The 20,594-nt window shown below is 37.2% G+C and overlaps 1 protein-coding gene and 1 long non-coding RNA gene across 14 annotated transcripts in view; one reads left to right on the top strand and one right to left on the bottom strand.

Annotated features, from left to right (window-relative positions):
• Positions 1-1,974: 1,974 nt before the first annotated feature.
• LOC109532857 lies at positions 1,975-2,896 on the bottom strand. Its single transcript, XR_002171455.2, has 2 exons — positions 2,829-2,896; positions 1,975-2,765 (listed from the first exon to the last, which is right to left on the bottom strand). It is a non-coding gene; the product is annotated as an uncharacterized LOC109532857 (long non-coding RNA).
• Positions 2,897-2,927: 31 nt separating this feature from the next.
• The window catches only part of LOC109532855 (twitchin), a 41,620-nt gene continuing 23,953 nt past the window's right edge, over positions 2,928-20,594 (top strand). For 2 of the 13 annotated variants that reach the window (XM_048670386.1, XM_048670377.1), the window contains exons 1-31: positions 2,928-3,092; positions 3,292-3,649; positions 3,736-3,757; positions 3,865-4,027; positions 4,265-4,406; positions 5,285-5,423; positions 5,478-5,681; positions 5,742-6,043; positions 6,258-6,481; positions 6,544-7,122; positions 7,184-7,363; positions 7,417-7,683; positions 7,797-7,877; positions 8,428-8,640; positions 8,716-8,772; positions 8,834-8,884; positions 8,973-9,185; positions 9,387-9,731; positions 10,016-10,045; positions 10,139-10,273; positions 10,701-10,874; positions 10,990-11,232; positions 11,456-11,500; positions 12,259-12,303; positions 13,555-13,705; positions 14,394-14,458; positions 14,521-14,692; positions 14,746-14,882; positions 18,806-18,931; positions 18,991-20,041; positions 20,208-20,555. In XM_048670386.1, the coding sequence (XP_048526343.1) occupies positions 3,337-3,649; positions 3,736-3,757; positions 3,865-4,027; positions 4,265-4,406; positions 5,285-5,423; positions 5,478-5,681; positions 5,742-6,043; positions 6,258-6,481; positions 6,544-7,122; positions 7,184-7,363; positions 7,417-7,683; positions 7,797-7,877; positions 8,428-8,640; positions 8,716-8,772; positions 8,834-8,884; positions 8,973-9,185; positions 9,387-9,731; positions 10,016-10,045; positions 10,139-10,273; positions 10,701-10,874; positions 10,990-11,232; positions 11,456-11,500; positions 12,259-12,303; positions 13,555-13,705; positions 14,394-14,458; positions 14,521-14,692; positions 14,746-14,882; positions 18,806-18,931; positions 18,991-20,041; positions 20,208-20,555 (6,217 nt within the window). In that variant the 5' untranslated portion in view covers positions 2,928-3,092; positions 3,292-3,336. Of the gene's footprint in view, positions 3,093-3,291; positions 3,650-3,735; positions 3,758-3,864; positions 4,028-4,264; positions 4,407-5,284; positions 5,424-5,477; positions 5,682-5,741; positions 6,044-6,257; positions 6,482-6,543; positions 7,123-7,183; positions 7,364-7,416; positions 7,684-7,796; positions 7,878-8,427; positions 8,641-8,715; positions 8,773-8,833; positions 8,885-8,972; positions 9,186-9,386; positions 9,732-10,015; positions 10,046-10,138; positions 10,274-10,700; positions 10,875-10,989; positions 11,233-11,455; positions 11,501-12,084; positions 12,124-12,258; positions 12,304-13,554; positions 13,706-14,393; positions 14,459-14,520; positions 14,693-14,745; positions 14,883-18,805; positions 18,932-18,990; positions 20,042-20,207; positions 20,556-20,594 lie in introns of all 13 variants that reach the window. The other 11 variants (XM_048670378.1, XM_048670381.1, XM_048670387.1 and 8 more) reach the window with 11 other exon arrangements.

Raw genomic sequence — 20,594 nt, 5'->3', positions numbered from 1 at the left:
CTATCGAAGCAGAAAGTGTTGGAACTTGCTGGAAATAACTTTTTCTCCATCGAAATGATAATATCCCAATTAGTACCAGAGTTTCAATTAATTTATGCCATCCTAGAAAAACTAGAAACCGAAATCTTTTGCAAAAATTAATACCTTAATAACTCTATTATTAAGCCAAAATAAGAGTTAAATAAATAAAATATCTCCAAAAATCTTGCCAACAGCAAATTACCTTTCGAGTCTAAAGAAGAAAACATTCTTGGCATTGAAATAATAATTTAAATAAAATCCTACCGTTGCCGCTCTCTGAGTTAATGAGTTTCAACTCATCGGTTAATGAGTTATAACTCATTTACCTATGACCGAGACTTTTAGCATCTTACAAAAGGTCATCAACTCTTAAAAATTCACTGAGTTACCTTTTCTGTAGAAACGATTGCTTTAAAATATTTGGTCTAAAATAGAAAAACTCGGAAATTTTAAGGAAACTTAAAAACTCTTCAGGGCGATGAGGGTGACGAATTTTCCAAATAGGTTATTAAGCCATTCCAAATAGGTTATTAAATAGGTTAAGCTTTTGCTTTCTCTGATCGTTATTTGGAAAAACTTTGTTTTCTTCGAAAAAAAAAACAAGACAATTTTGTCCCAAATTCAAAGGTAAAACGGATATCCAAAAAAGACGATAAAGAAGACCAAAGTATAAAGACGACGAGTTTTCTGGTAAGATCGACCTCTAAATTTTTTGCAAAAAAGGCTCTTAGTTTGCCAGTTTTTAACAGAGAAACGTTAGGAAAAACGCGTTTTTCTGTTTGGAGAAAGATTTGTTTAGAAATATTGACCTAAATAAAAGTAAAGAAACCGGATTTTAAAAAAACCAAATTATTCACAGTTACGAAGATGACGCGTTTTCCAAATAATTGATTATAAACTTTCGCTTGTTCTGTTCGGGGAAATATTGTAGGGTAAAAATCCAGAAAAAAATATTAGGATTTTGTCCAAAATTCGAAGCTGCGAATGTTCTAGAAACATTTTTACAAAGCTGTTAAGGAGACGAGTGTTCCAATAAAATTTATTTTATAATTTTTCCCAGAAAATACCTGAAGACTTTCAGTATTTTTAAGTAAAACTAAAAAATAATGCGTTTTATGCGTAGAACGAATCTCTTGATAAAATCTTTGCTAAAACTAGAAAGACCTAAAATTTTAAAGAAACTTCAAGAACCTTCAGAGCGATACGGGTGGCGAATTTTCCAAATAATTTTTAATAAACTTATGCTCGCTGATCATTTTTTCAAGATAATCTCAATTACTTTCGCTAAAAACGAATTAAAATTATCTGGTTTTTGTGGCAAATTCGAAGCTGAAAATGGTTTTATAAATGCGATGAGTGAGGAGAATTTTGTAATTTTTTCCTGAATAGACCCCATGCTTGCCAGGAAGGAAGAAAAGCATCAGAAAATAATGGTTTTATTGCGCTTTTGATTAAAAACTTAAAATTTTGTAATCGGCTTTTGAGAAAACCTTAATGATTTTCGGGATAAATTATAATTTTTATACATGTTTAATTGTGAGGTGGTGTTTGTAGTTTGTGTAAATTTTAAATCTGATGATGGCGCTGTTGTCTCGCCGAAACGTAATGAAATAAACGATATTCAACATTTTTACTTCACACTTTGACTGAGTCCCAGGAAAGATAAGAATATAATATAATATTTAGATTAGAAAATAATTTATTAATATTAAGTACTTAAAAATTTACTTTTCAATTCCCGAACAACTCGGACTGTTTTCACGTTTACTATCATTATTGTCGAATTTGATCTGATTTTTTTAATCCGCAATGATTTACATCGCTATTAAAAGTGGTTGGGCGAGACAAATTTTGGTTCCTCCCCAGCTTCGCCCACCCCTAGCGCCGCCACTGCTTCTTGCACAAAAAACACATGTATTCGGTTCAAAAAACATTAAAACTTCTCTTAACTTCTTATTAAAGGTGCATTTATTCTCTGAATGTCAATGACTATCAGGGTGCCAACAACTGTACCCTTTACTCTATATCCAGGATTTCCGATTGAGGTCCACACTGTACGATAATTAGGAAATGTTTCCGGAAGCTGAATAGGTTGGGAGCAATTCGATCGCATTGATCCATAAAGCAAAGGCTCGCTGATTGAAAGTAATCAAATTTATGGACAAGTGTTTTCCGACGCCACTGTATAATTAACCGCAGCGTCGGAACAAGCGAAACATTCGGCGCTTCGCTTTGGCCTGCAGCTACAGCAACAGCAGTCAGCACACGACGTCTGTTCATTTCGTCTCCACGATTACTGTCGTCTTTACTCGAATCGTGCCGCCCTATATGGTTTGGCATGGATCGCGGCTGTATAAAATTACATCTCTTTTTCTCCGCTCCCTTCTAAAAATACCACAGCCTACGGTTATTTTGAGAGAATTGTATACAATTTTTCTTTTAATGAGATAGCCTTATTTACTTCGTTCCAATTCTACGATAAACTGAAAATAGGTCTTTGATTAATTTGGAACGTCAACAAATGCTTGGAAGTTCTAAATGTCGGTAGCCCATTTAATTGCTAATTGATCATGCGGGTAAACACAATGGCGTGATTCATAGATGCAATTGATTTGATTAACAACAATTGCGGTGAGGTGTCCAGGTAGCGTTCCAGAGCCTGGCACCATTGTAGTCCAGAGAGATCCCCAGATAAAGTTGAAGGATAAGCAAGCAAAGTACTTCTCTGGATGATTCACTAAGAGCTGAACGAAAGAGAGATACCCAGTGGAGGTGGCATATTTCTAAATGTTAGGGAAAACGAGTACCATTGCTGCAATTTTTAAATCCGGCGTCGCGACGAGCGTCGTGGTGGGGTCTGGCGGGGGACGTCGTTTCGTTCTGGTTTAGATCTGAAGTCCAGGTTGAACTCCTTTAGTCAGTGCTTTGGAGGCTACCAAGCAAACTTAAAGTTAGACGAACGACTCGACGACGCGCCGTGACGGGACGACGAAGTACATCGCGATACGCGAAGTGTGTGCTGTGTAGTGACGAAGTGTTGGGTGAATACACCCCTTAATACCTTGCAAGGAGTAAGTTCGAGTGGCTTTAGAGGTGTGTTAGTGAGCGTAAGTGCCCATCTAATGGACTTAGCTTAACAAATCTGGAACATTGAAGCTGGAAAACATTGTGCGTACGCACTGGTGCTCTTAGACCTAGATCCGCAGTTACGCTGTAACACACTCGTTGGAACGTCTCCGAATATTCTTCAACGGTTTCCTCCGGTTTCAGGCAGGGTTAATGTCAATGATATCTGGATAACAAAAAGAAGATAGCATGGGAGTGGCGGAGGATTTCGCTCCCAGCTTCACCCAGAAGCCGCAACTCAGGCAGGAAGATGACGGGAATAAACTCGTCTTTGAATGCCAGTTGCTTTCTGCCCCAAAACCCGAAATTCAATGGTTCCGAAGCGACACACTTCTGTCGGAAGACAGTCGAACCAATTTTAAAATACAATCCATAGGAACGAATAAATTTCTAGTAGTGCTAGAATTAGACGATGTTATCGAAACAGATGCAGGACTTTATAAAGTTAAAGCGAAAAACACCATGGGAGAAGTGGCTGCTTCCATCAATCTTAATTTCAGCCGTAAGTATTTCATTATTCTGCGCACACCTCATCGGATCAACTAAACCAGCGAGAAAATGCCCATACTAATTAACTTTTATTTTTAGCTATGGACGAGCCGAAAGAAAAGTAAGTTTCATTAAAAATCCCGTTAAAAAAGGTCCGACCGATGAAATGAACAGTCGACTTCGCTTCCTTCTAAAATAAAAATCTGAGAGGGCATAATTATATTTTAGACAAATTGATGGTCTTGCACCAACTTTCGCAAAGAAACCAGCTATTCGACAGGAGGAAGATGGTAAAAAACTACTTTTCGAATGTCGAATTCAAGCTGATCCCCGTCCAGTCGTCAATTGGTTCCATAATAACAACCCTGTCAAAGAATCTCCCCGTCATAAGGTACCAAACGAGACTATGAAAGTGCCAGCGATATTGTTTAGCAATTAACGCAATTCTGATAATTCCACTAGAAAATGAATTTGGCAGTGGATATAGTATCTAGTCATACTAACGTGTATCAAATGCGCCATATAGCGTTAAATAGTGAAAACGTTGAGCTGAGCTGATGGATAGGAATGACGATTAAAGATTAGACCCTTGAAATCCGATTAATTGCATTTACAAAATTCCTTTCAGTTGAGGATAGACAAAGATGGACACTCATACTTTGCAACCCTTGAAATAATAAATGTCACGGTTGAGGATGCTGGCAAATACAAGGTTACTGCAAAGAATGAATTGGGAGAAAGTAACGCGACGATTAGCCTCAACTTTGACAGTAAGTTTAAATGTAGTGTGTCTTCCTTGCTTTGCGTGTCCTAATGGCAGTCCAGAATATATTCTTTTCAACCCTAATGCCCATTTATTGCCAAGCGCGGAATAACCCGAGTAACTGGCAGAAGCTTTTAAGTGACGGCTTCTAACAGAGTTTCTGGGGTAGTGCTTCTGTGCTTTCTGGGGCATTTCTCGCCTCGAGGTCTATCAGTCCCAAACCGAGTCGAATATGAAACATTAAGCTTTGAAACTGGTCAAAAATGACATACTCTGTATCACCCTCAGCGATATACGAATATCAAAAAAACCCCTATTTATTCCAATCGCAATTGGCTCCAGCAGCTATGGACAAGTAAGTCAGCACTCGTGCACAGTACAATGGACTAACCGACGCTTAATCTCAGCTCAGCTTTTAATTTGCAGTTTTTTAACATTCCATTTCTAATCAATGTACATTAAAATTCCAATTCGTTTGTGTGAGTTCAAGCTTAGATTAGATAAAAACTGACTATGCAGTGCAATCCTAGGCCTTAGGAAGGCAGGAACGCGTCGTTCCCGCAATGACTGGACTGGATTGTTTTTCTGTTTCTAGGCCTAACTTGAGGTTCCGCTCGAACGGCTACCAACCACCCGCACCATCAACACTTGTACTGTTTAACATTGATAACTTTCAAAGGCCATGTTCTTGCAAAATGTGACACATGTATCAGAGTCGAATGACACCATATATTTATTTATTTATTTATTTATTTATCACTTTAACACAGTTAAGCCGTAATGATTAAAAGCTGAGCTTTTCCTTTCGGTAAGCATTGTAAGTTGCGCGAGTTGCTGGCTGTCCTATATAACGATAGCCGGTTTAGAAGAGTTTCTGCACTATAGGCGATGAAGCTCCGGTGCCTCAGCAGGAGGGCATCAAGCCAACCTTCACGGAGCGACCTGTTATCCGGCAGACAGACGACGGTGCTGCCATCATGTTCGAATGCCGGTGCGTCGGAGTCCCAAAGCCTGAAGTGCAATGGTACGTATAATGGTACCATCAAGCCACCATTGCGTGCTTACGACCATTGTGCAGGTACCATGGCAAAGAAGAAATTGGAGAAAATAGCCGGTATGCTATCACCATGGACTTGGACCAGAAACTTTACTATTTAGCCAGACTGGAAATTACCAGTGTTAGGAAGACTGACTCGGGCGAGTACCGCGCCGTTGCAAGGAATAGTTACGGTACAGCGGTGGCGACAATCAACCTCAATTTCGAGAGCAATGAGAAACCTAAGTAAGCTTGAGTGATTTCTTTCTCTCCCGATTCTCACGCTCATTTGCTCCTCTTTCGTAGAATTCCCGACGGTAAGGCGCCCCGCTTCCCTAAGAAACCGACAATTCGACAAGAGGGCGACGTTCTTATTATGGAGTGCCTTCTGGAGGCAAATCCAGACCCGGATATCACTTGGTTTCAAAGCGAAAAAAGCATTGCGGATAGTCCTCGTGTTCGCATGCTTAGGAAAACCACGACTAAAGACACATATCTTCTAACTTTAGAAATAGCGAATCCGACCCGCTTAGACGGCGGCAATTATCGATGTAACGCATTCAATCTATTCGGCGAATGCAACGCCAATATCGCGCTTAATTTCCAAGGTAGGCTGCATAGAAGCAGTCGCATCGTACCGTATCTGTACCCTATATGTTTGTGAAACGTCTCAATTCCGTTACTGATTGTATTTCCCATTTATGTTCCAGTGCCGTCAACACTTTGTCTTCGACCTGTGTAATGTCATTTTGCATGAGCATGGCCTTTTGACTTAAAGCCAGTCTCGAGCATAGTCATAACATGTTTTCGTGCGTGTTACAGGTGGAGACGATGCTGCGGGTTTTGCCCCCTCTTTCATCGAGAAACCCAAAATAATCCCCAATGAGAGCGGGACTCTCATCACTATGAAATGCAAATGCAAAGCAAAACCCAAGCCCGAGGTTACTTGGTTTCGTGGAACCACCGTCGTTAAGGAATCGTCTAAGACAACGATTCGAGTCGTAGACGTAGAAGAAGAGATATTCGAATTGATTCTAGAAATTAAGGTACCACTTCGCGCGCTTCTCGTCTAGTGCCATCCTCTCACCGACAACAATTTCTGTTCCAGGATCCTTCCGCTCCCGATGGTGGCACCTACAGATGCCACGTCAAAAACGAATTTGGCGAAAGTAATGCCAATTTAAATCTGAACATTGAAGCTGAGCCGGAGCCGGAAGGCGATGGCCCGACTTTTGTCGAAAAGCCCAGGATTACATCCCACCAGGGCGGCAAACTGGTTATCATGGAATGTAAGGTCCGATCAAACCCGAAACCCACCATTGTTTGGTATCGGGAAGGTAAACAGGTAACCGAATCGAGCAAAATTAAAATAAGCTTCGAAAAGGTGGAAGAAGATGTTTACTACATCAAACTGGAGCTAAATGATCCAGGATTGGAGGATTCAGGCTTATACAAATGCAACATTAAGAACACCTTAGGGGAGCTTAATGCTAATTTGACTCTGAATATTGAAATCATCCCAGTCATTAAGGAGAAACCAAAGGTCATTAAGATCATTAAAAAGAAAACTGTCATTGTGGAATGTAAAGTTCTCAGTAAATTCGCTCCTGACTGCACATGGTTTAAAGAGGAGAATGCCGTTAGGGAAGACTCTAGGCATCAAGTGCAAGTTGAGCAAGTCAAAGACGTACGTAGACAACTGGACCTGGAACACTCACATATACTATATACTGCTCATATCATTCCAGGGCGAATTCGCGGTCAAACTGGAAATATCAGACGTCCAGAAAGTAGACAAAGGTCTATACAAACTGGTAGCTAAAAACGAAAAGGGTGAAGCCACCTCACAAACTGTTGAGGTAACCGAATTGCCTCCTGACGAAAAACCAAAAGGAGAAAAGCCTAAGCTCACCAAGCTAACCAACATCGTAAGTCCTCGACTGCACCGTCCTCATACCCAATTAACACTGGTCCTTTCTAGACCCTAGAAGAAGGCAAGTCTGCCGACTTTATTTCTTCGTTGAAAGTCAGCGACAAGACAGTCACTATCATTTGGTACAAGGAAACTACTGTCATCCGCGAGTCGACCGACACGAAAATCACATTTGATGGCACGGTAACCCGCTTGAGCATCACCAAGTGTAAAACCACTCATTCTGGCACTTACAAAGTGGTTGCCAAAAATGAATTTGGAGAGGATGAAGCCACCGCTGTTTTAACCGTGAAAAAGAAGAAAGACGAAGACGAGGTAAGATATTTGTTCTCGTCTGAAATTTTCGTCTTAGTGGTGATCACATTATAAGATTTTTTTATCTGTATGTATTTTTTTCCATTTTTACACTTGACACACTTACACACAAGGAGGGTGAGACCAGTGAAGAAGAGGAAGAAATAAAAGTTCAGCCCAAAAAAGTTGAATCTGAACCAGAGGAAGAATCAGAGGTACACGCATATAAACGCACAGATTTTTGCTTTCAGTCATTTTCTTGGTTTTTGAATCGCAAAATACGGAAAATGCAAAAATAATCCAAACACTCCACATGGACACCAGGATCTTTATGTGTTTATTTTTTCATTCGACCGATTTAGATATATTACGGCTTTCCACCTATAAGCAGGCCTTCACATCTTGTAAATATTTCCACATTTTTTTAAAAACATTCAACCTTCGTACGTTTGAAATCCAATCTAACAATTACTCTGAACTTTAAACTTATTGAAACTTTTCTCTAATGGCAACAACTATAAATTCGCCGCTAATCTTCAGGGTGTTAACGGAAATAACTCGGACGTCATCGACGTTCATTCGCGCCTTTAAGAACGAATTATCATCTCAGGCAACCGAATTCTTTGCTTTCAATTTGAAGAGTGTTTTTCAGATATTTCTATCTCTTGCCTACTACTCTACTATTGCAACTCTAAGTCTCCTTTACACTAACATTATGCAACTTGTATTAACTGATTTCCAAAAACTAAAGATCGTTTCTTTTAGGAGGAGGAGGAGGAGGAAGCGGTTGTTGAAAAAAAAGTAGAAAAGAAAGAAGAGAAGAAAGTTGAAAAGAAGGAAGAGAAAAAAGTAGAAAAGAAGGAGGAAAAAAAGGTCGAGAAAAAAACAGAGGAAAAGAAGGTCGAGAAAAAGGCAGAGGAAAGGAAGGTAGAGAAAAAGGCGGAAGAAAGGAAAGAGGAAACCAAAGTGGTTCAGAAGGTAAATATCATTTGTCGCCCTAAATCACCAGACAATTTCCTTTATGTGTTTAATACCCTTCCCAATTTACTTCAGAAGGAGGAAGAAAAGAAAGTGAACGATATCGGCAAGAAGGAAGTAAAAAAAGTGGAGGTTAGTGGAAGTTTAGTGTGTTTTGTGTAATTGTCTAAGCCACGTCCTTTGTCTCATGTAGGAAACTAAGGCCGAAGAAAAGAAGGGACTAAGGCGCACTTCTGTGCAAAAGGTAAATAAATTGAAATATTTTTGGAACTTTATGGATTTCGAAATGACCCAGACAATAAACGTTTCGGAAATTTAATGTTTAACAACAGGTCGAACAAAAAAGCGAGTCTCGTAGAAGCTCAATAGTTCCGATGACAGAAGAAATTGTTAGGGATGGTGAGAAAAAATCTTCCAGCCGTAGATCGTCAACTGTTACGAGAGAGGAAGAAATTAAAAACGAATCGCAACGCACGTCTTTGACGGAAGACAAGAAAAAGAAGCTCACTTTAGGAACAAAGAAATTGGAATCCACTCCGGAGGCGGTAAGACATGTACTAACTTCAAAACAAAAATTCCAGAATTGCCGTAACTAAAGGGAATAAATATAATCGTTGACATTTTGTCCGAAATTTAATACAAAATTTGTAAAATGTGTCTATAATTAAAAATCAGTAATTAACTTATCTTGTCAAGTCTATTATGTTATATGTATTGTACATTGTTTGTTACTAATTTCAATGTAGAAAACACCAACCACACCCACAAATAACGTAGACGACACGTTCACAAAAAAGACCGAAACGGTAGCGAAAAAACCGACACCAGAAAAAGTTAAATCGCCACCACCTAAAGAACCGGAAAAGGTGAAATCTCCACCACCCAAAGCCGAATCGGCGGCGAAAGTTAAATCGCCACCACCAAGCGAACCAGCAAAACCGAGCGCCAAACCTTCTGAGCCACCTAAACCAGAAATCAAAGAACCAGTTGAGACACCTAAAACTAAACCTACACCCGAAAAGAAATCTGAACCACCGAAAATTGCTGAGCCGGTGCCCGATTTAAGCAAAACACGCGGTAGTCTCAAAAAGGTATACCTACCCTGAGTTCCTTCTATACATTCATAACAGATTTGTTTCTTTATTACTCTCTTCTGTGTGAACACTTGGTTTTATTTAGGACTGCACTTTAACAAGTTTTAAAAACACAATCATGATAAAAACTGAACGTTTTTAACACAATGTGATCTGTTCTACTGTGCTTGTGTTGCAACAACATGTTTCTGGATATTTTCTAAGACAATTTTTGTCCTGTTCTATGTCTTCGTTGGAATGTTCCCATGTGACTGTCAATGTTCGTGTCGTTGAAAATGTAGGCTGAGACCAAAACTGAGCCCGCGCCAAAGGTAAGATCATTTTTTTAAATATTTAGAATTAAATTTGATGGAAGGAATCGTTTTTTCGATGATAATAAATATCGTTGCTTGGTTATTATATAGACCGAGAAACCCAAACGAACAATTCCTCCCAAAGCCGAAATTCAAAAAGGTAGCTTCATGAACATTCAGTTAAAACCAGTAGAAAAAAAAGAAGCTAAGTCTGCAGAGCAAGCAAAATTAGATGTTGACTTGAAGGTAACGGAGAAACGGGACCATCTTGACATTGGTCTTCGCCCATCGTGTTCATCTTTCCACTCTTCGGACCTCCTCTCTCTTCTACTTGTCTAATTTTCTTTTCCGACTTTGTAAAATTCTTCTGCCACTGTATATAATGAAACTCTTTTGAGGTAAATTGATTTCATAGCCGTGGATTTCAGTAGGCACTTAAGTTAAGCTCAATGTCACTGGGCTAAAGAAATCAATTTATTATAGCCGTGCTCTATACTCTGATCAGCTCTTCCTTCAACCGCTGTGATAATTTTCCTGTGAATACATTCTATCTTGTAACTAACTATATTGATGTGTTTTCTCTTCTATCTAGTTATTGATTGACATTTTCTGGTTTTTCTCAAAATGTTTCATGTGACCCGGTTTTCCTGTACAACTTCTTGTTTTTTAATAGCAAGTAGAGACCAAAAAACTGGAAAAAACAACAGCTCAGAAGGGTAAAAAGAAAGATGCTTTCGATGCCAACGCTTGGGAGAATATTCCGGATTACGACAGGCCGGTGTTGGAAACATTCGAGCCTCATGATAAGGCTGAATATGCCGGACGGGATAAAACTAAGCTATCCAAGGTAATTTGAGACCGCTACAGCTTGGCAATGCTTCGCGTTATCTACGATAAAACACTTTCGACCCGCTTTCGCTTGCTTATTTTTTTCCAACTATTATATAAAGCGAAATTATTAGGAAAAGCCCCAATTGGTGGCTGAAGGCAAAGAAAAACCGGCCTTTGCCGCCGAGCAAAAAGCCATTCCGTCCGTGCCTCAAATTAAAACTCCCGAAGCGCCCAAAATTGAGGTTATTAAAGAAAGATCCCCCGAACCTAGAAAAGCTTCCTTAGAGCCAACTCCTGGCTCGGGAAGCAGACGCGGATCTCTGATACCTCCTGAGGCCGCAGCCAGACGCGCCAGTCTTATCATTTCTGATGAGGTAAGGTCGTTTGGTGGGTTTTCTTGTGAATTGCGAGTTTTAAATTTGTGTTACTTCAAATCTACGGGATGAAATTTGAAAATTTTCACAAAGTAATGCAGGTTTAAAATGAGATTTAACACCATAATCACGAAAATGAACTGTACAAACTAGTTAGTGATCCTGTCTATGAAGTGATGTAGAAGTGAATTTTGTCACATGCCTTAACTTTCAATGTCTTTAGGAACATAGGAAACTCAGGCCAGGCGAGGTGTTAGATGATAAAAAGGTAAAAGTCCAAAAAACCGTGATGTACGTTCTTCAGCCTGAAATTGCCGTCTAAATTTAACTTCTATAACTATATAAAAATGCTTGACTTGCTTTCAAGGTGTTGGACAATACAATCTATTGTAGGGAAGAACACCTTGGGATTTCATGTATACTCTACGATCCACTTATACTTTATATTAATTAATTCACCTCAAAGCGTTTATAAAGAGAAATTGTAATTTATTTGAAGAAATAAATAAAACCGTTATTTCAACTGGCGTGTGATAAACAACGGATAATTGAAAACGCACGGCTGTTTCTCGGAAAACATCTTGCCTATTTATCTGCATTGGTTACGGGAAAATCAATTTGCTTTAAATATATATTACTTCTCTTTGTAAAACTTTTTTCCGTATATGCACGAAAATTGCACGATGTGACATTACACTGTAGCACCAGCAAGCAGGCAGGCATCACAATATTGTAAAATGTTGCAGCGTAAAAGAGTATAACGCTCAATGTTATATTTTCTTTCCTGCTATTTATTTTCATTTCCTTTTATGTGTATGTCATTATGCCATTACTTATGATATATTTCCACAGGGAGGAAAATTACGTCCCGGGGAAGTCCTAGGTCCAAAGGTGAGGTTTGTGTTTAAAGACACAAAGCTGGCCTTTTGGTTTGGTATATGAATTTTCTATACCTAACATGTTTTGGTTGTAGTTTAATTGCTTATTTACATTACCTTAGTTTATCTTACTTTTTTTTCTTTAAAGCCGAAATCAAAACGTCCCGGGGAATTATCTGCTTCTGAAAGACAGGTTAGAGGGATAATATAAATGTAGATTGATTAGAAAAGTCAATAATATTTAAATGTCTGTGTCTAACGACTTTTTTAGATACGAAGAAGACCATAGTTTAGACGTTTCTGTCACAATTTATGTAACATTACATGTGGGATTTTCAAATGTAAATAATACAATGCTCCTTGTATATAGACTATATAATGGTATCTAATCTTTTATGTCATTAGACCCCTTTTTCCTTATTATGTTTTTCTTGTTTTAACTTCCCTTTTTATTTACTTGTTATAATAATCGAGACTTTCTACAACTACAGCAAAATCTGTTTTTTTCAAATTTATAGAACACAATTTGTTCATACTATTCACCTCATCCATCAGATAGTGAAAACTTCAGATTTTGTTGGGGTATTGACAGAAAACCTACTTCCAGTCTCGACAGTTTTCCTGTAGCTTCTAATCTTGGTTTTGGTTTTTGAGTTTTAGACGAAATAAATTTTGAATATTTTAGTGTCTAGACATACTCGCACCAATAACAATTTAATAATCTATCGATATACGCTCAATTTAACGCTTCACAATGCTGTATAGGCTTTTGTGCTTCAACGCTTTTGATGTATTATATGTATATTTATTTGTCATATAATATTTATTAAAAAAAAAACCGAGAATAAATATATATTTTTTCGTACTGCAAATTAATCAATGAAATATTAAATATTTTACTTTTATATGATGATGTATTTATAAAAAGATAATGATGAAGATATGGAAAATATTTCGTGAACTTGGCAAGTTAAGGCGGAACATTTACTTTTTAAATTGTCTTTGTTTTGTCAATTTTTAATTACCATCTAATTGTGTTGACCCACATTAGAAACAATAAAAATTTTTTTTTTTAAATTGTCATTGTGTATGTACTTATTCTCGGGTTAAAATCTGGTAACTAAACATATACTTTATGTGCAGTTTGAAATGTAACTGATCACAAATATTTTGAGCTGCGAAACATCAATATCATTTTGAGGAATTCTTTTAACACTTACTGCAAAGTTCCTACGCAAAATACTGAAAATCTCATACTGTGTTCTTTTCTGCTGCTTTTAAACCAGCTATAATGGAATCCCAAAATAAGCAACTATGTCTCATTCGCTAAAATCATACAGCAAAATAAATGACGATTTAACTTCCCGCTCTAAATGGACTTCGAAGCTCAAAATATTCTGTTCAACATTCAAGCGGTTTTTTTTTAATGAATTTTATTATATAGCGTCGACGTCCAAGTGCCGAAGTAAGAAGGCCAAGTTTGGCTGAACTTGAGGATATAATTAATAAACCGTCGACTCCCTTAAAACCGTCTGGACCAAAAGGTTCTCCTCCCAGCATTATCGATGTTCAAGAGAATTACTCTTCAGTTGAAGGTAAGACAATGAAATAGGCAATCGGTGTTGGAGTTCAAAACTAGTAGGTTAAAGAGTTTGCCAAAAAGGTTACTATCGAAGATGGCCGCATTCCAACTTGTATTATGATAAATGTTGAGTTAATTTGCCTTTTTCCTGGATTACTTCCAACATTTACATTTGCGATATTTTTGCAACTGTCCAGATTCAATTCAACTGAATGGATTTTAGCGAGCGTTTAGCAAATAATACAGGTTCTTTGTATGGATTCACAAAAATTTTCTATATAATGCTCATTAATTCCAGGAATGCTATTTTCATATTTCGAAGATAAGTTGAAAAATGTAGCTATCACGTGGGACTTGTGATGATCGTCTAAAATTCTATTTCTAGAATAATTTTCCGAAGCAGTTCCGGTAGATATTTGTTTGAACGATCACGATTTATTTACATTTGTTCTTAAAATTTTCAAATGAAAATATACGGGATTTTTCCAAAAATAGCCAGGTCTACATAAAAATAAACATAATCAGGCGCATAAATCTTTAAAATTATAAGACGCATAGAACTGTTTATATTTAATCATTGGCATCCAATCAAAATCAAACGAAAATAGGGGGTTTACCTGCAAGGCAATAATGCCTTGTTCGTTATATGAACTAAGTTCTTTGATATTATTTGATGGATTAACTACGTTAATCTTTTCCAGATCAAACCGCATATATCACCATCCAAGTGGAAGGTGATCCACCACCAAAATTCAAATTTTACAAGGTAATCCTTCTAGAGCTATTAAAGAGTATATTTTTGCTATCACACATCAATTGAATTTTCAGGGTGTGACTGAGATTATTGAAGGAGGTAGATTTAAATTTATCACTGATGGTGAGACGAATCTTATCACGCTGTGCATCAGGAAAGTAAAGCCTAATGATGAAGGGCAATATAAAGTGGTTGTATCTAACGTACATGGAGAAGATTCCGCAGAAATGATGCTTTATGTTGCTGGTTAGTTTGCAACTGATTCAATTATTTCATTCAATTATGCATGTTGCTTCCAGGCGCCGCTGGTGTTGATTTCCGTGCCATGTTGATGAAAAGGAAATATGCCAAGTGGGACAAAGATAAGGGTGACCCAGATTGGGGTGATTTGAAAGAAGTAGAAAAACCAATCCCAGCATTAAAAAAAGTTGAAAAGGTAAGATAATTAAAACGGATCTTAGGGGGTATTTTCAGCGAATCCAGACATCTAGGAGAGTCGCCTTAGAACCTGAAATAGAAAAAATCGGTAGTAAAGCTATTGAACTTACAGTATTATTTCTTGCAGTCAACTCGACTTAATAGATAATAAAGAGCAAATTGCGCTGACCCAGTCAAACAGACGCTAATAAATAACGTCTAAATTTAAACGGTTTAGTTTAAAAATACATTAATGAGTAACACACAATTATATAATGAGTTTTACATAACTGACAAGAAACATAAATTTTTCGGTGTATACGAGGAAACTTGTCTGGTAAATTTATGTCGGATTAAACCGGGCTATAAATACACCACACATTGTCTAATGAGATGCTAAAATTCCAAAGTAGTTAATCTTGTGTCGAATATAAAATTTGCTATTATTAGCTTGTGGGTGTGCCAGAAATCCATAAAATAATTGATCATTTATGAATTTATATCCCCACAATTACCTCAGACTTTTCTGGTGTCAAGGCTAAGTTACATATAAAAATTGTATTTGTCTTAAATATATATTGATCAATTTTTCTTCTGGTAGTATATTGCTCTTTCAAGAGCAAGGATACATATTTGAAAAAAGTTTAAACTGCTTTAAGTTAAAGGTAAGTAAGTAAGATTTTTTGATATTTTCGTAACTAAAAAAATTACGAAAACTCTGACGAGGACGGTGTTAAAAAAATATTTTAATTGTATGTGTTATTATACGGGGTGTCAATTTGAAAACTTCTTACCCTTAATATGTTTCTTGCAGTTGAAAATATGAAAAACCGGGAGACCCGTTAATTTCATTTGTAAGGGGACACTCTAAATTAATATTTTAGCCTCCTTTTTTCAACCCCCTAGGACGGGTAGATGCCACCCTTAGAACCTTAAATGGGAAGGGATGTCAAGTGGCACATCGTTTTAAAGGGCGTTCAATTCTCTTTTCTTCAGTTACTACTTTGTTGCTTTTTGTGCAGAGGATTCCGAATAATCGCGTTTTAAAGTTGTAGAAACAATTAAACTTGCGTGCATTCAGATATTGGTTTTCAAGTTAGTGTTTACACAAAAACAATTGTATTGTGTCTCCTTGTAATACAAATTATTATAACAGTAGGTTACCCTGTTAAAATAGTTGAATAACAGGAAGACAATCTAGTTTAAACGTTAATTTCTTCTTTTTGATTTTGATCTTATTTCTTATTTATTGATTATTTTACATCGACAAAAGTAACTTTTTATTTGCGGAACAGAAATTTTTACATTAAAACGTGTCATATACTTACGCACCATATTATTATTTGTTTCAAAATCTTGACCGGTTTGCTCTAAACAATAATAGAGTCTGTTTCCAAACTCCTACCTAATTTTTCGGAACATTTTACCGGGTATTCTGCTGCAATCCGCCTTTTAAGATCATCAATATCAGCAGGTTGTGTTTTATCAATAATGGACTTATTATTACTACTTATGCCCCCAAAGAAAGAAGTCTAAGGGTGTTCAATCTTGGAGGCAATCTTCTGGCAATCGATCTATCCGGGGATATCTTATCAATGTTAAGGGGGATTCGAAAATATACTTTATTATTTTTTACAGGAAAATAGACAACATTTTCAACAACGTATAAGATAGTGCGTAAGTAGACCCCATGGGTTTCATTGTAGAAGTTTCTCTTCGTAATTTTTTTTTCCTCAAAGTAAAATAATCAATAAATCCGAAATAAATTATTTAAACTAGATTTTCTTCCCGTTATTCAACGATTTAAATGGTGTAACCTACTCTTCTAATTATTTATACTATAAGGAGACCCAATGACATAATTTTTGTTTAAACACTAATCTGAAAAGCAAAATCTCAAGGCAGGCAAGTTTAATTGTTTCTGTAACTTTGAAACGCGATTATTCGAAAACCTGTGAACAAAAAGCAACAAAGTAGTAACTAATGTAAAGAGAATTGAACGCCCTTTCAAACCATATGCTACTTGACCCCGTTTTCCAATTAAGATTCTAAGGGTGACATCTACCCGTCCTAGGGGGTTGAAACAAGGAGGCTAAAAATATTAATTTAATGTGTCGCCCTTTCAAATAAAATTGACGGGTCTTTCCGGTTTTTCATATCTTAAACTGCAAGAAAGATATTAAGGGTGGAAAGTTTTCAGACTGACACCCAGTATAATCGAACTAGGTATTAATAAAGAAATATTAGATTGTTTCAAAAATTTTAACTGCTATTATTGGATTATCCCACTAATTAATATTAATGTTTCCTTGCAGTGCAAAATAAAAACTAGGCGCTTTTCTTTTGCTGGGCTTTCGTTTGAGTGGCCATTGCTGAGGAAACCAGAGGTTGTTAATTTTCTTTTCAAGCATGGTAATGCACCAATATGCACCTTCAACGAACAACTATTATATTATGACAATTTTATACAAAATAAAAATCAATTTTTACAAAACCAGACACGCTTTAGAGGTGTACAAACTTTTTCAGCAGTTACCGTTGAAAAGTTGATTTTTATAGTCAAACCTCTTTAATCAAAGCCGAGTCTCGACATAAACTTAATTTCAGCATCTTGAAAATTCAAGTTTTGAGCCTGGAAATATAGACCCACGTATTCCATGTAAACCTACGCAAAATTCCGATGAATGTTTCACATAACTCAAATAGAAAATTGAGTTTATTGTCATAATATTTGGCGAATTTGTCACGAAGTAATTAGCAACTTGTGAAACCCGCACCTAGAATAGTAACTAAAATGTTGGCAAAACAAGCTGTAGTGACACTTGCCAGATTTAAAAATGTATTTTATGTGTAATTTGGCAAACTGAACGCAACAATTCGGATATGATTTAACAGCGAACAATTCGGTCATGAATGAAAATAAAAATTATGTAAATATCGCAAATCGCTTTTCCAAAAAAATGGAGAAATTCCGGAGATTGAAAGCTTCCTAAACAACTAAACTCAAATTAAAAATTTTCATTTCTATTAGGTGTTCAGTTGTGCAGTGTTCAATTAAAATTTACACCAACTGACCAACTAGCAAATTAATTTAAAAATGGTTTTATGAGACATTCGATGGAAACTTTGGGATTTTGAAGAAAAAAATTACTACTTTAGTTATTTTTTGGAAAGAGTTTTATGCAATTTGTTTGAATAACTTCAACTTTGACATGAACTTGATCGCGCTTTCAATATTCTCCGAATGAAACAAAGTGTTCTCGCAATTTTCAAAATTCGAAATTGAGATGCTGAAGCATTGGATCCCAGGAAGGTAACTGAGAATAAACTAGAGCGCTTTCCAACCTGCAATTTACTAATCCATGCCCTCCATAGCAAATGCAGTGAATTTAATAATGGGACTAACTATTCCTGATATGTCCATAAAAGGCACCAGGTAAACTTTCACAATAAAACACCAAAGGCTATATTAGATCCTACGCGTAGTTGCTAGCTAAAATCTGAGTTGCAGTTTTCTTTCTAGAATCCTCTATCTGCCAGAAGGCCCTCGTTAGCAGAACTAATACCTGATTGGCCGATTTTGCACCATTTCGAAAGAAGAGAGGTTTGGGATTGGCAGATCTCGGCATATGTTATCAATGTTTGTTGTGCACGACAGCATGACAAAGCGAAATCCCTTTCCACTTCTTCCATTTCTAACATCTCCGGCAAACTAATTTTCCAAAAATCGTTGTTGTATCTGCATTATGGTGAAACACGAAGATTCACCTTGTACATATAAAATATTTTTTTGTACATATATTTATTTTTAGGAGTTTTTTTTCAGCCAATTTTTGAGCCGGCAGAATTTTAATGGAGATCGATAATATTTTTGTGAATGTTATTTATTCGATTTTTTTTTGGTACCTCTTTCACTATCTTAATTTTGCTTTATTATTCTAGAAATCCGAATCCTTTTTGAAACCACTCGTCGACCAATATGCAAAGGAAGGCAAAGATAAGAAAGCCGTTTTCGAGGCTGGATTTTCTAAACCAAACTGTAAACCCAAATGGCTCTTCCGAAAGGACGTGAGTGCTTTTCACTTGGAGCTCACAGCAACTCAATAGTAATCGATAAACACTTGCAGGAACTTTTCCAAGGAGCCAAATACCAATTCAAAAATGAGAATGATTTGTATCAGCTCATTATCACAAACCCTAAAGTGGAAGATTCTGGCAAATATACAATTGAAATAGGAGGCGTGCATTGTACAGCTTTTCTCAATGTCGAAGAGCCAGATCCATCATATACTTTCACTAAAGCTCTGAAAAAGAAGTACGACGGCTATACGCAGCATGAAGTTGAACTTTCCTGCACGGTGAGCAACAGCTTAGCCATCGTTGGCTGGTATAAAGGAGCGAAGAAGTTAGAAGACGGAGATAAATATCAAATTTCCAAGGACCTCAGTGGCGTCTGCCGCCTTACTATCAAGAACGCTACTTTCGATGATGCTGACGAATATTCTTGCAAACTTGAGAAGCAAACCGAGAAAACTGTAACCAAAGTAAACATCGTTGATTACCCTTACAAATTCGTCAAGGTACTCAAGCATCAACAGCATGTTGAAAAGGAGAACATCACCTTCCTCTGTGAATTGAACGACGCTGGTGGAGACGTGAAGTGGTTCAAAGGAGATCAAGAAATCACTCCAGATAAAAGACTGGTTGTTAGTAAAGACGGCAGGAAACGAAAGCTGGTAATTAAGGACGCCAAAGTTACTGACGCTGGGATGTATTCCTGTGTCAGCAACGCCGATAAAACCGAAGCAGAATTAGTCGTCAACTATCTCAATCGCTTCAACAAGAAACTGAAGGACACCAATGCCGTTGAACGCGAAAGGCTTGTTCTGGACATCGAGCTTCAAGATCAAACAGCGCCTGCTGAATGGTTCTTCAATGGCGAACCCATCGTACCTTCAGACAGAATCGAAATTAAGAACCTGGGAGGCGGAAAGCATCAGTTGATCTTTAACAAACTCGATTTAGCTGATTCCGGTGAAATCAAAGTCAAATCTGGACAGTTGGAATCTTCGATGAACCTTGCAGTCAACAAAGGTGAAAGTATACCAAAGATCGATTTCCCATCTACATACGAAGCACCTATTAGCAAGCCCATTCTTATGGAAGTTCCATATAAAAGTGAGTATGATTTATTTTCAGGACGCAACATTAAAATTCAGCAATTGCTTTAAAAAATACAAAACACTTTGTCATTGCTTAGTTCTTTGTAGCACTTTCTCAATCGTACCACTTTCTGGATAAATCCACCTCTTTCTTACGACTAAAATATTATCCATTTCTGCAGTTGAAGGAACTAGACAATCCCAACTAGAAGCCAAGCTTATCAAAGACGGCAAAGTACTGCCACTTAAAGATGTGGATGTCATAATAGCAGATGAAAAAGTTACTTTCAAGATCAAAAAGCCCAGCAGAGACCAATCTGGTCCCTATCAAATCAAACTATCCAATGCCCAGGGTGAAGATGTAAAAGATGTGAAGATAATTATGCAAGACGTGCCCGCGCCACCTCAAGACGTCGATGTTAAAGAGGTCTTCCAGACCAACTGCAAAGTGGCGTGGAAGACACCGGCTGATGATGGAGGATCGCCGATTCTGCATTATGTCGTTGAAAGGCAAGATTTGAGTTTGAAAGGTATGTGGTGTCTGGTTGCGCTTGATGGGGGGATTGAGG

Source organism: Dendroctonus ponderosae, unplaced genomic scaffold, assembly GCF_020466585.1.
Source record: "Dendroctonus ponderosae isolate FM_Combo_2020 unplaced genomic scaffold, Dpon_F_20191213v2 Dpon_F_20191213_1, whole genome shotgun sequence".
NCBI lineage: Eukaryota > Metazoa > Arthropoda > Insecta > Coleoptera > Curculionidae > Dendroctonus > Dendroctonus ponderosae.
The sequence above is the reverse complement of the archived record's forward strand: the minus strand, read 5'-3'. Positions and strand labels throughout refer to the sequence as shown.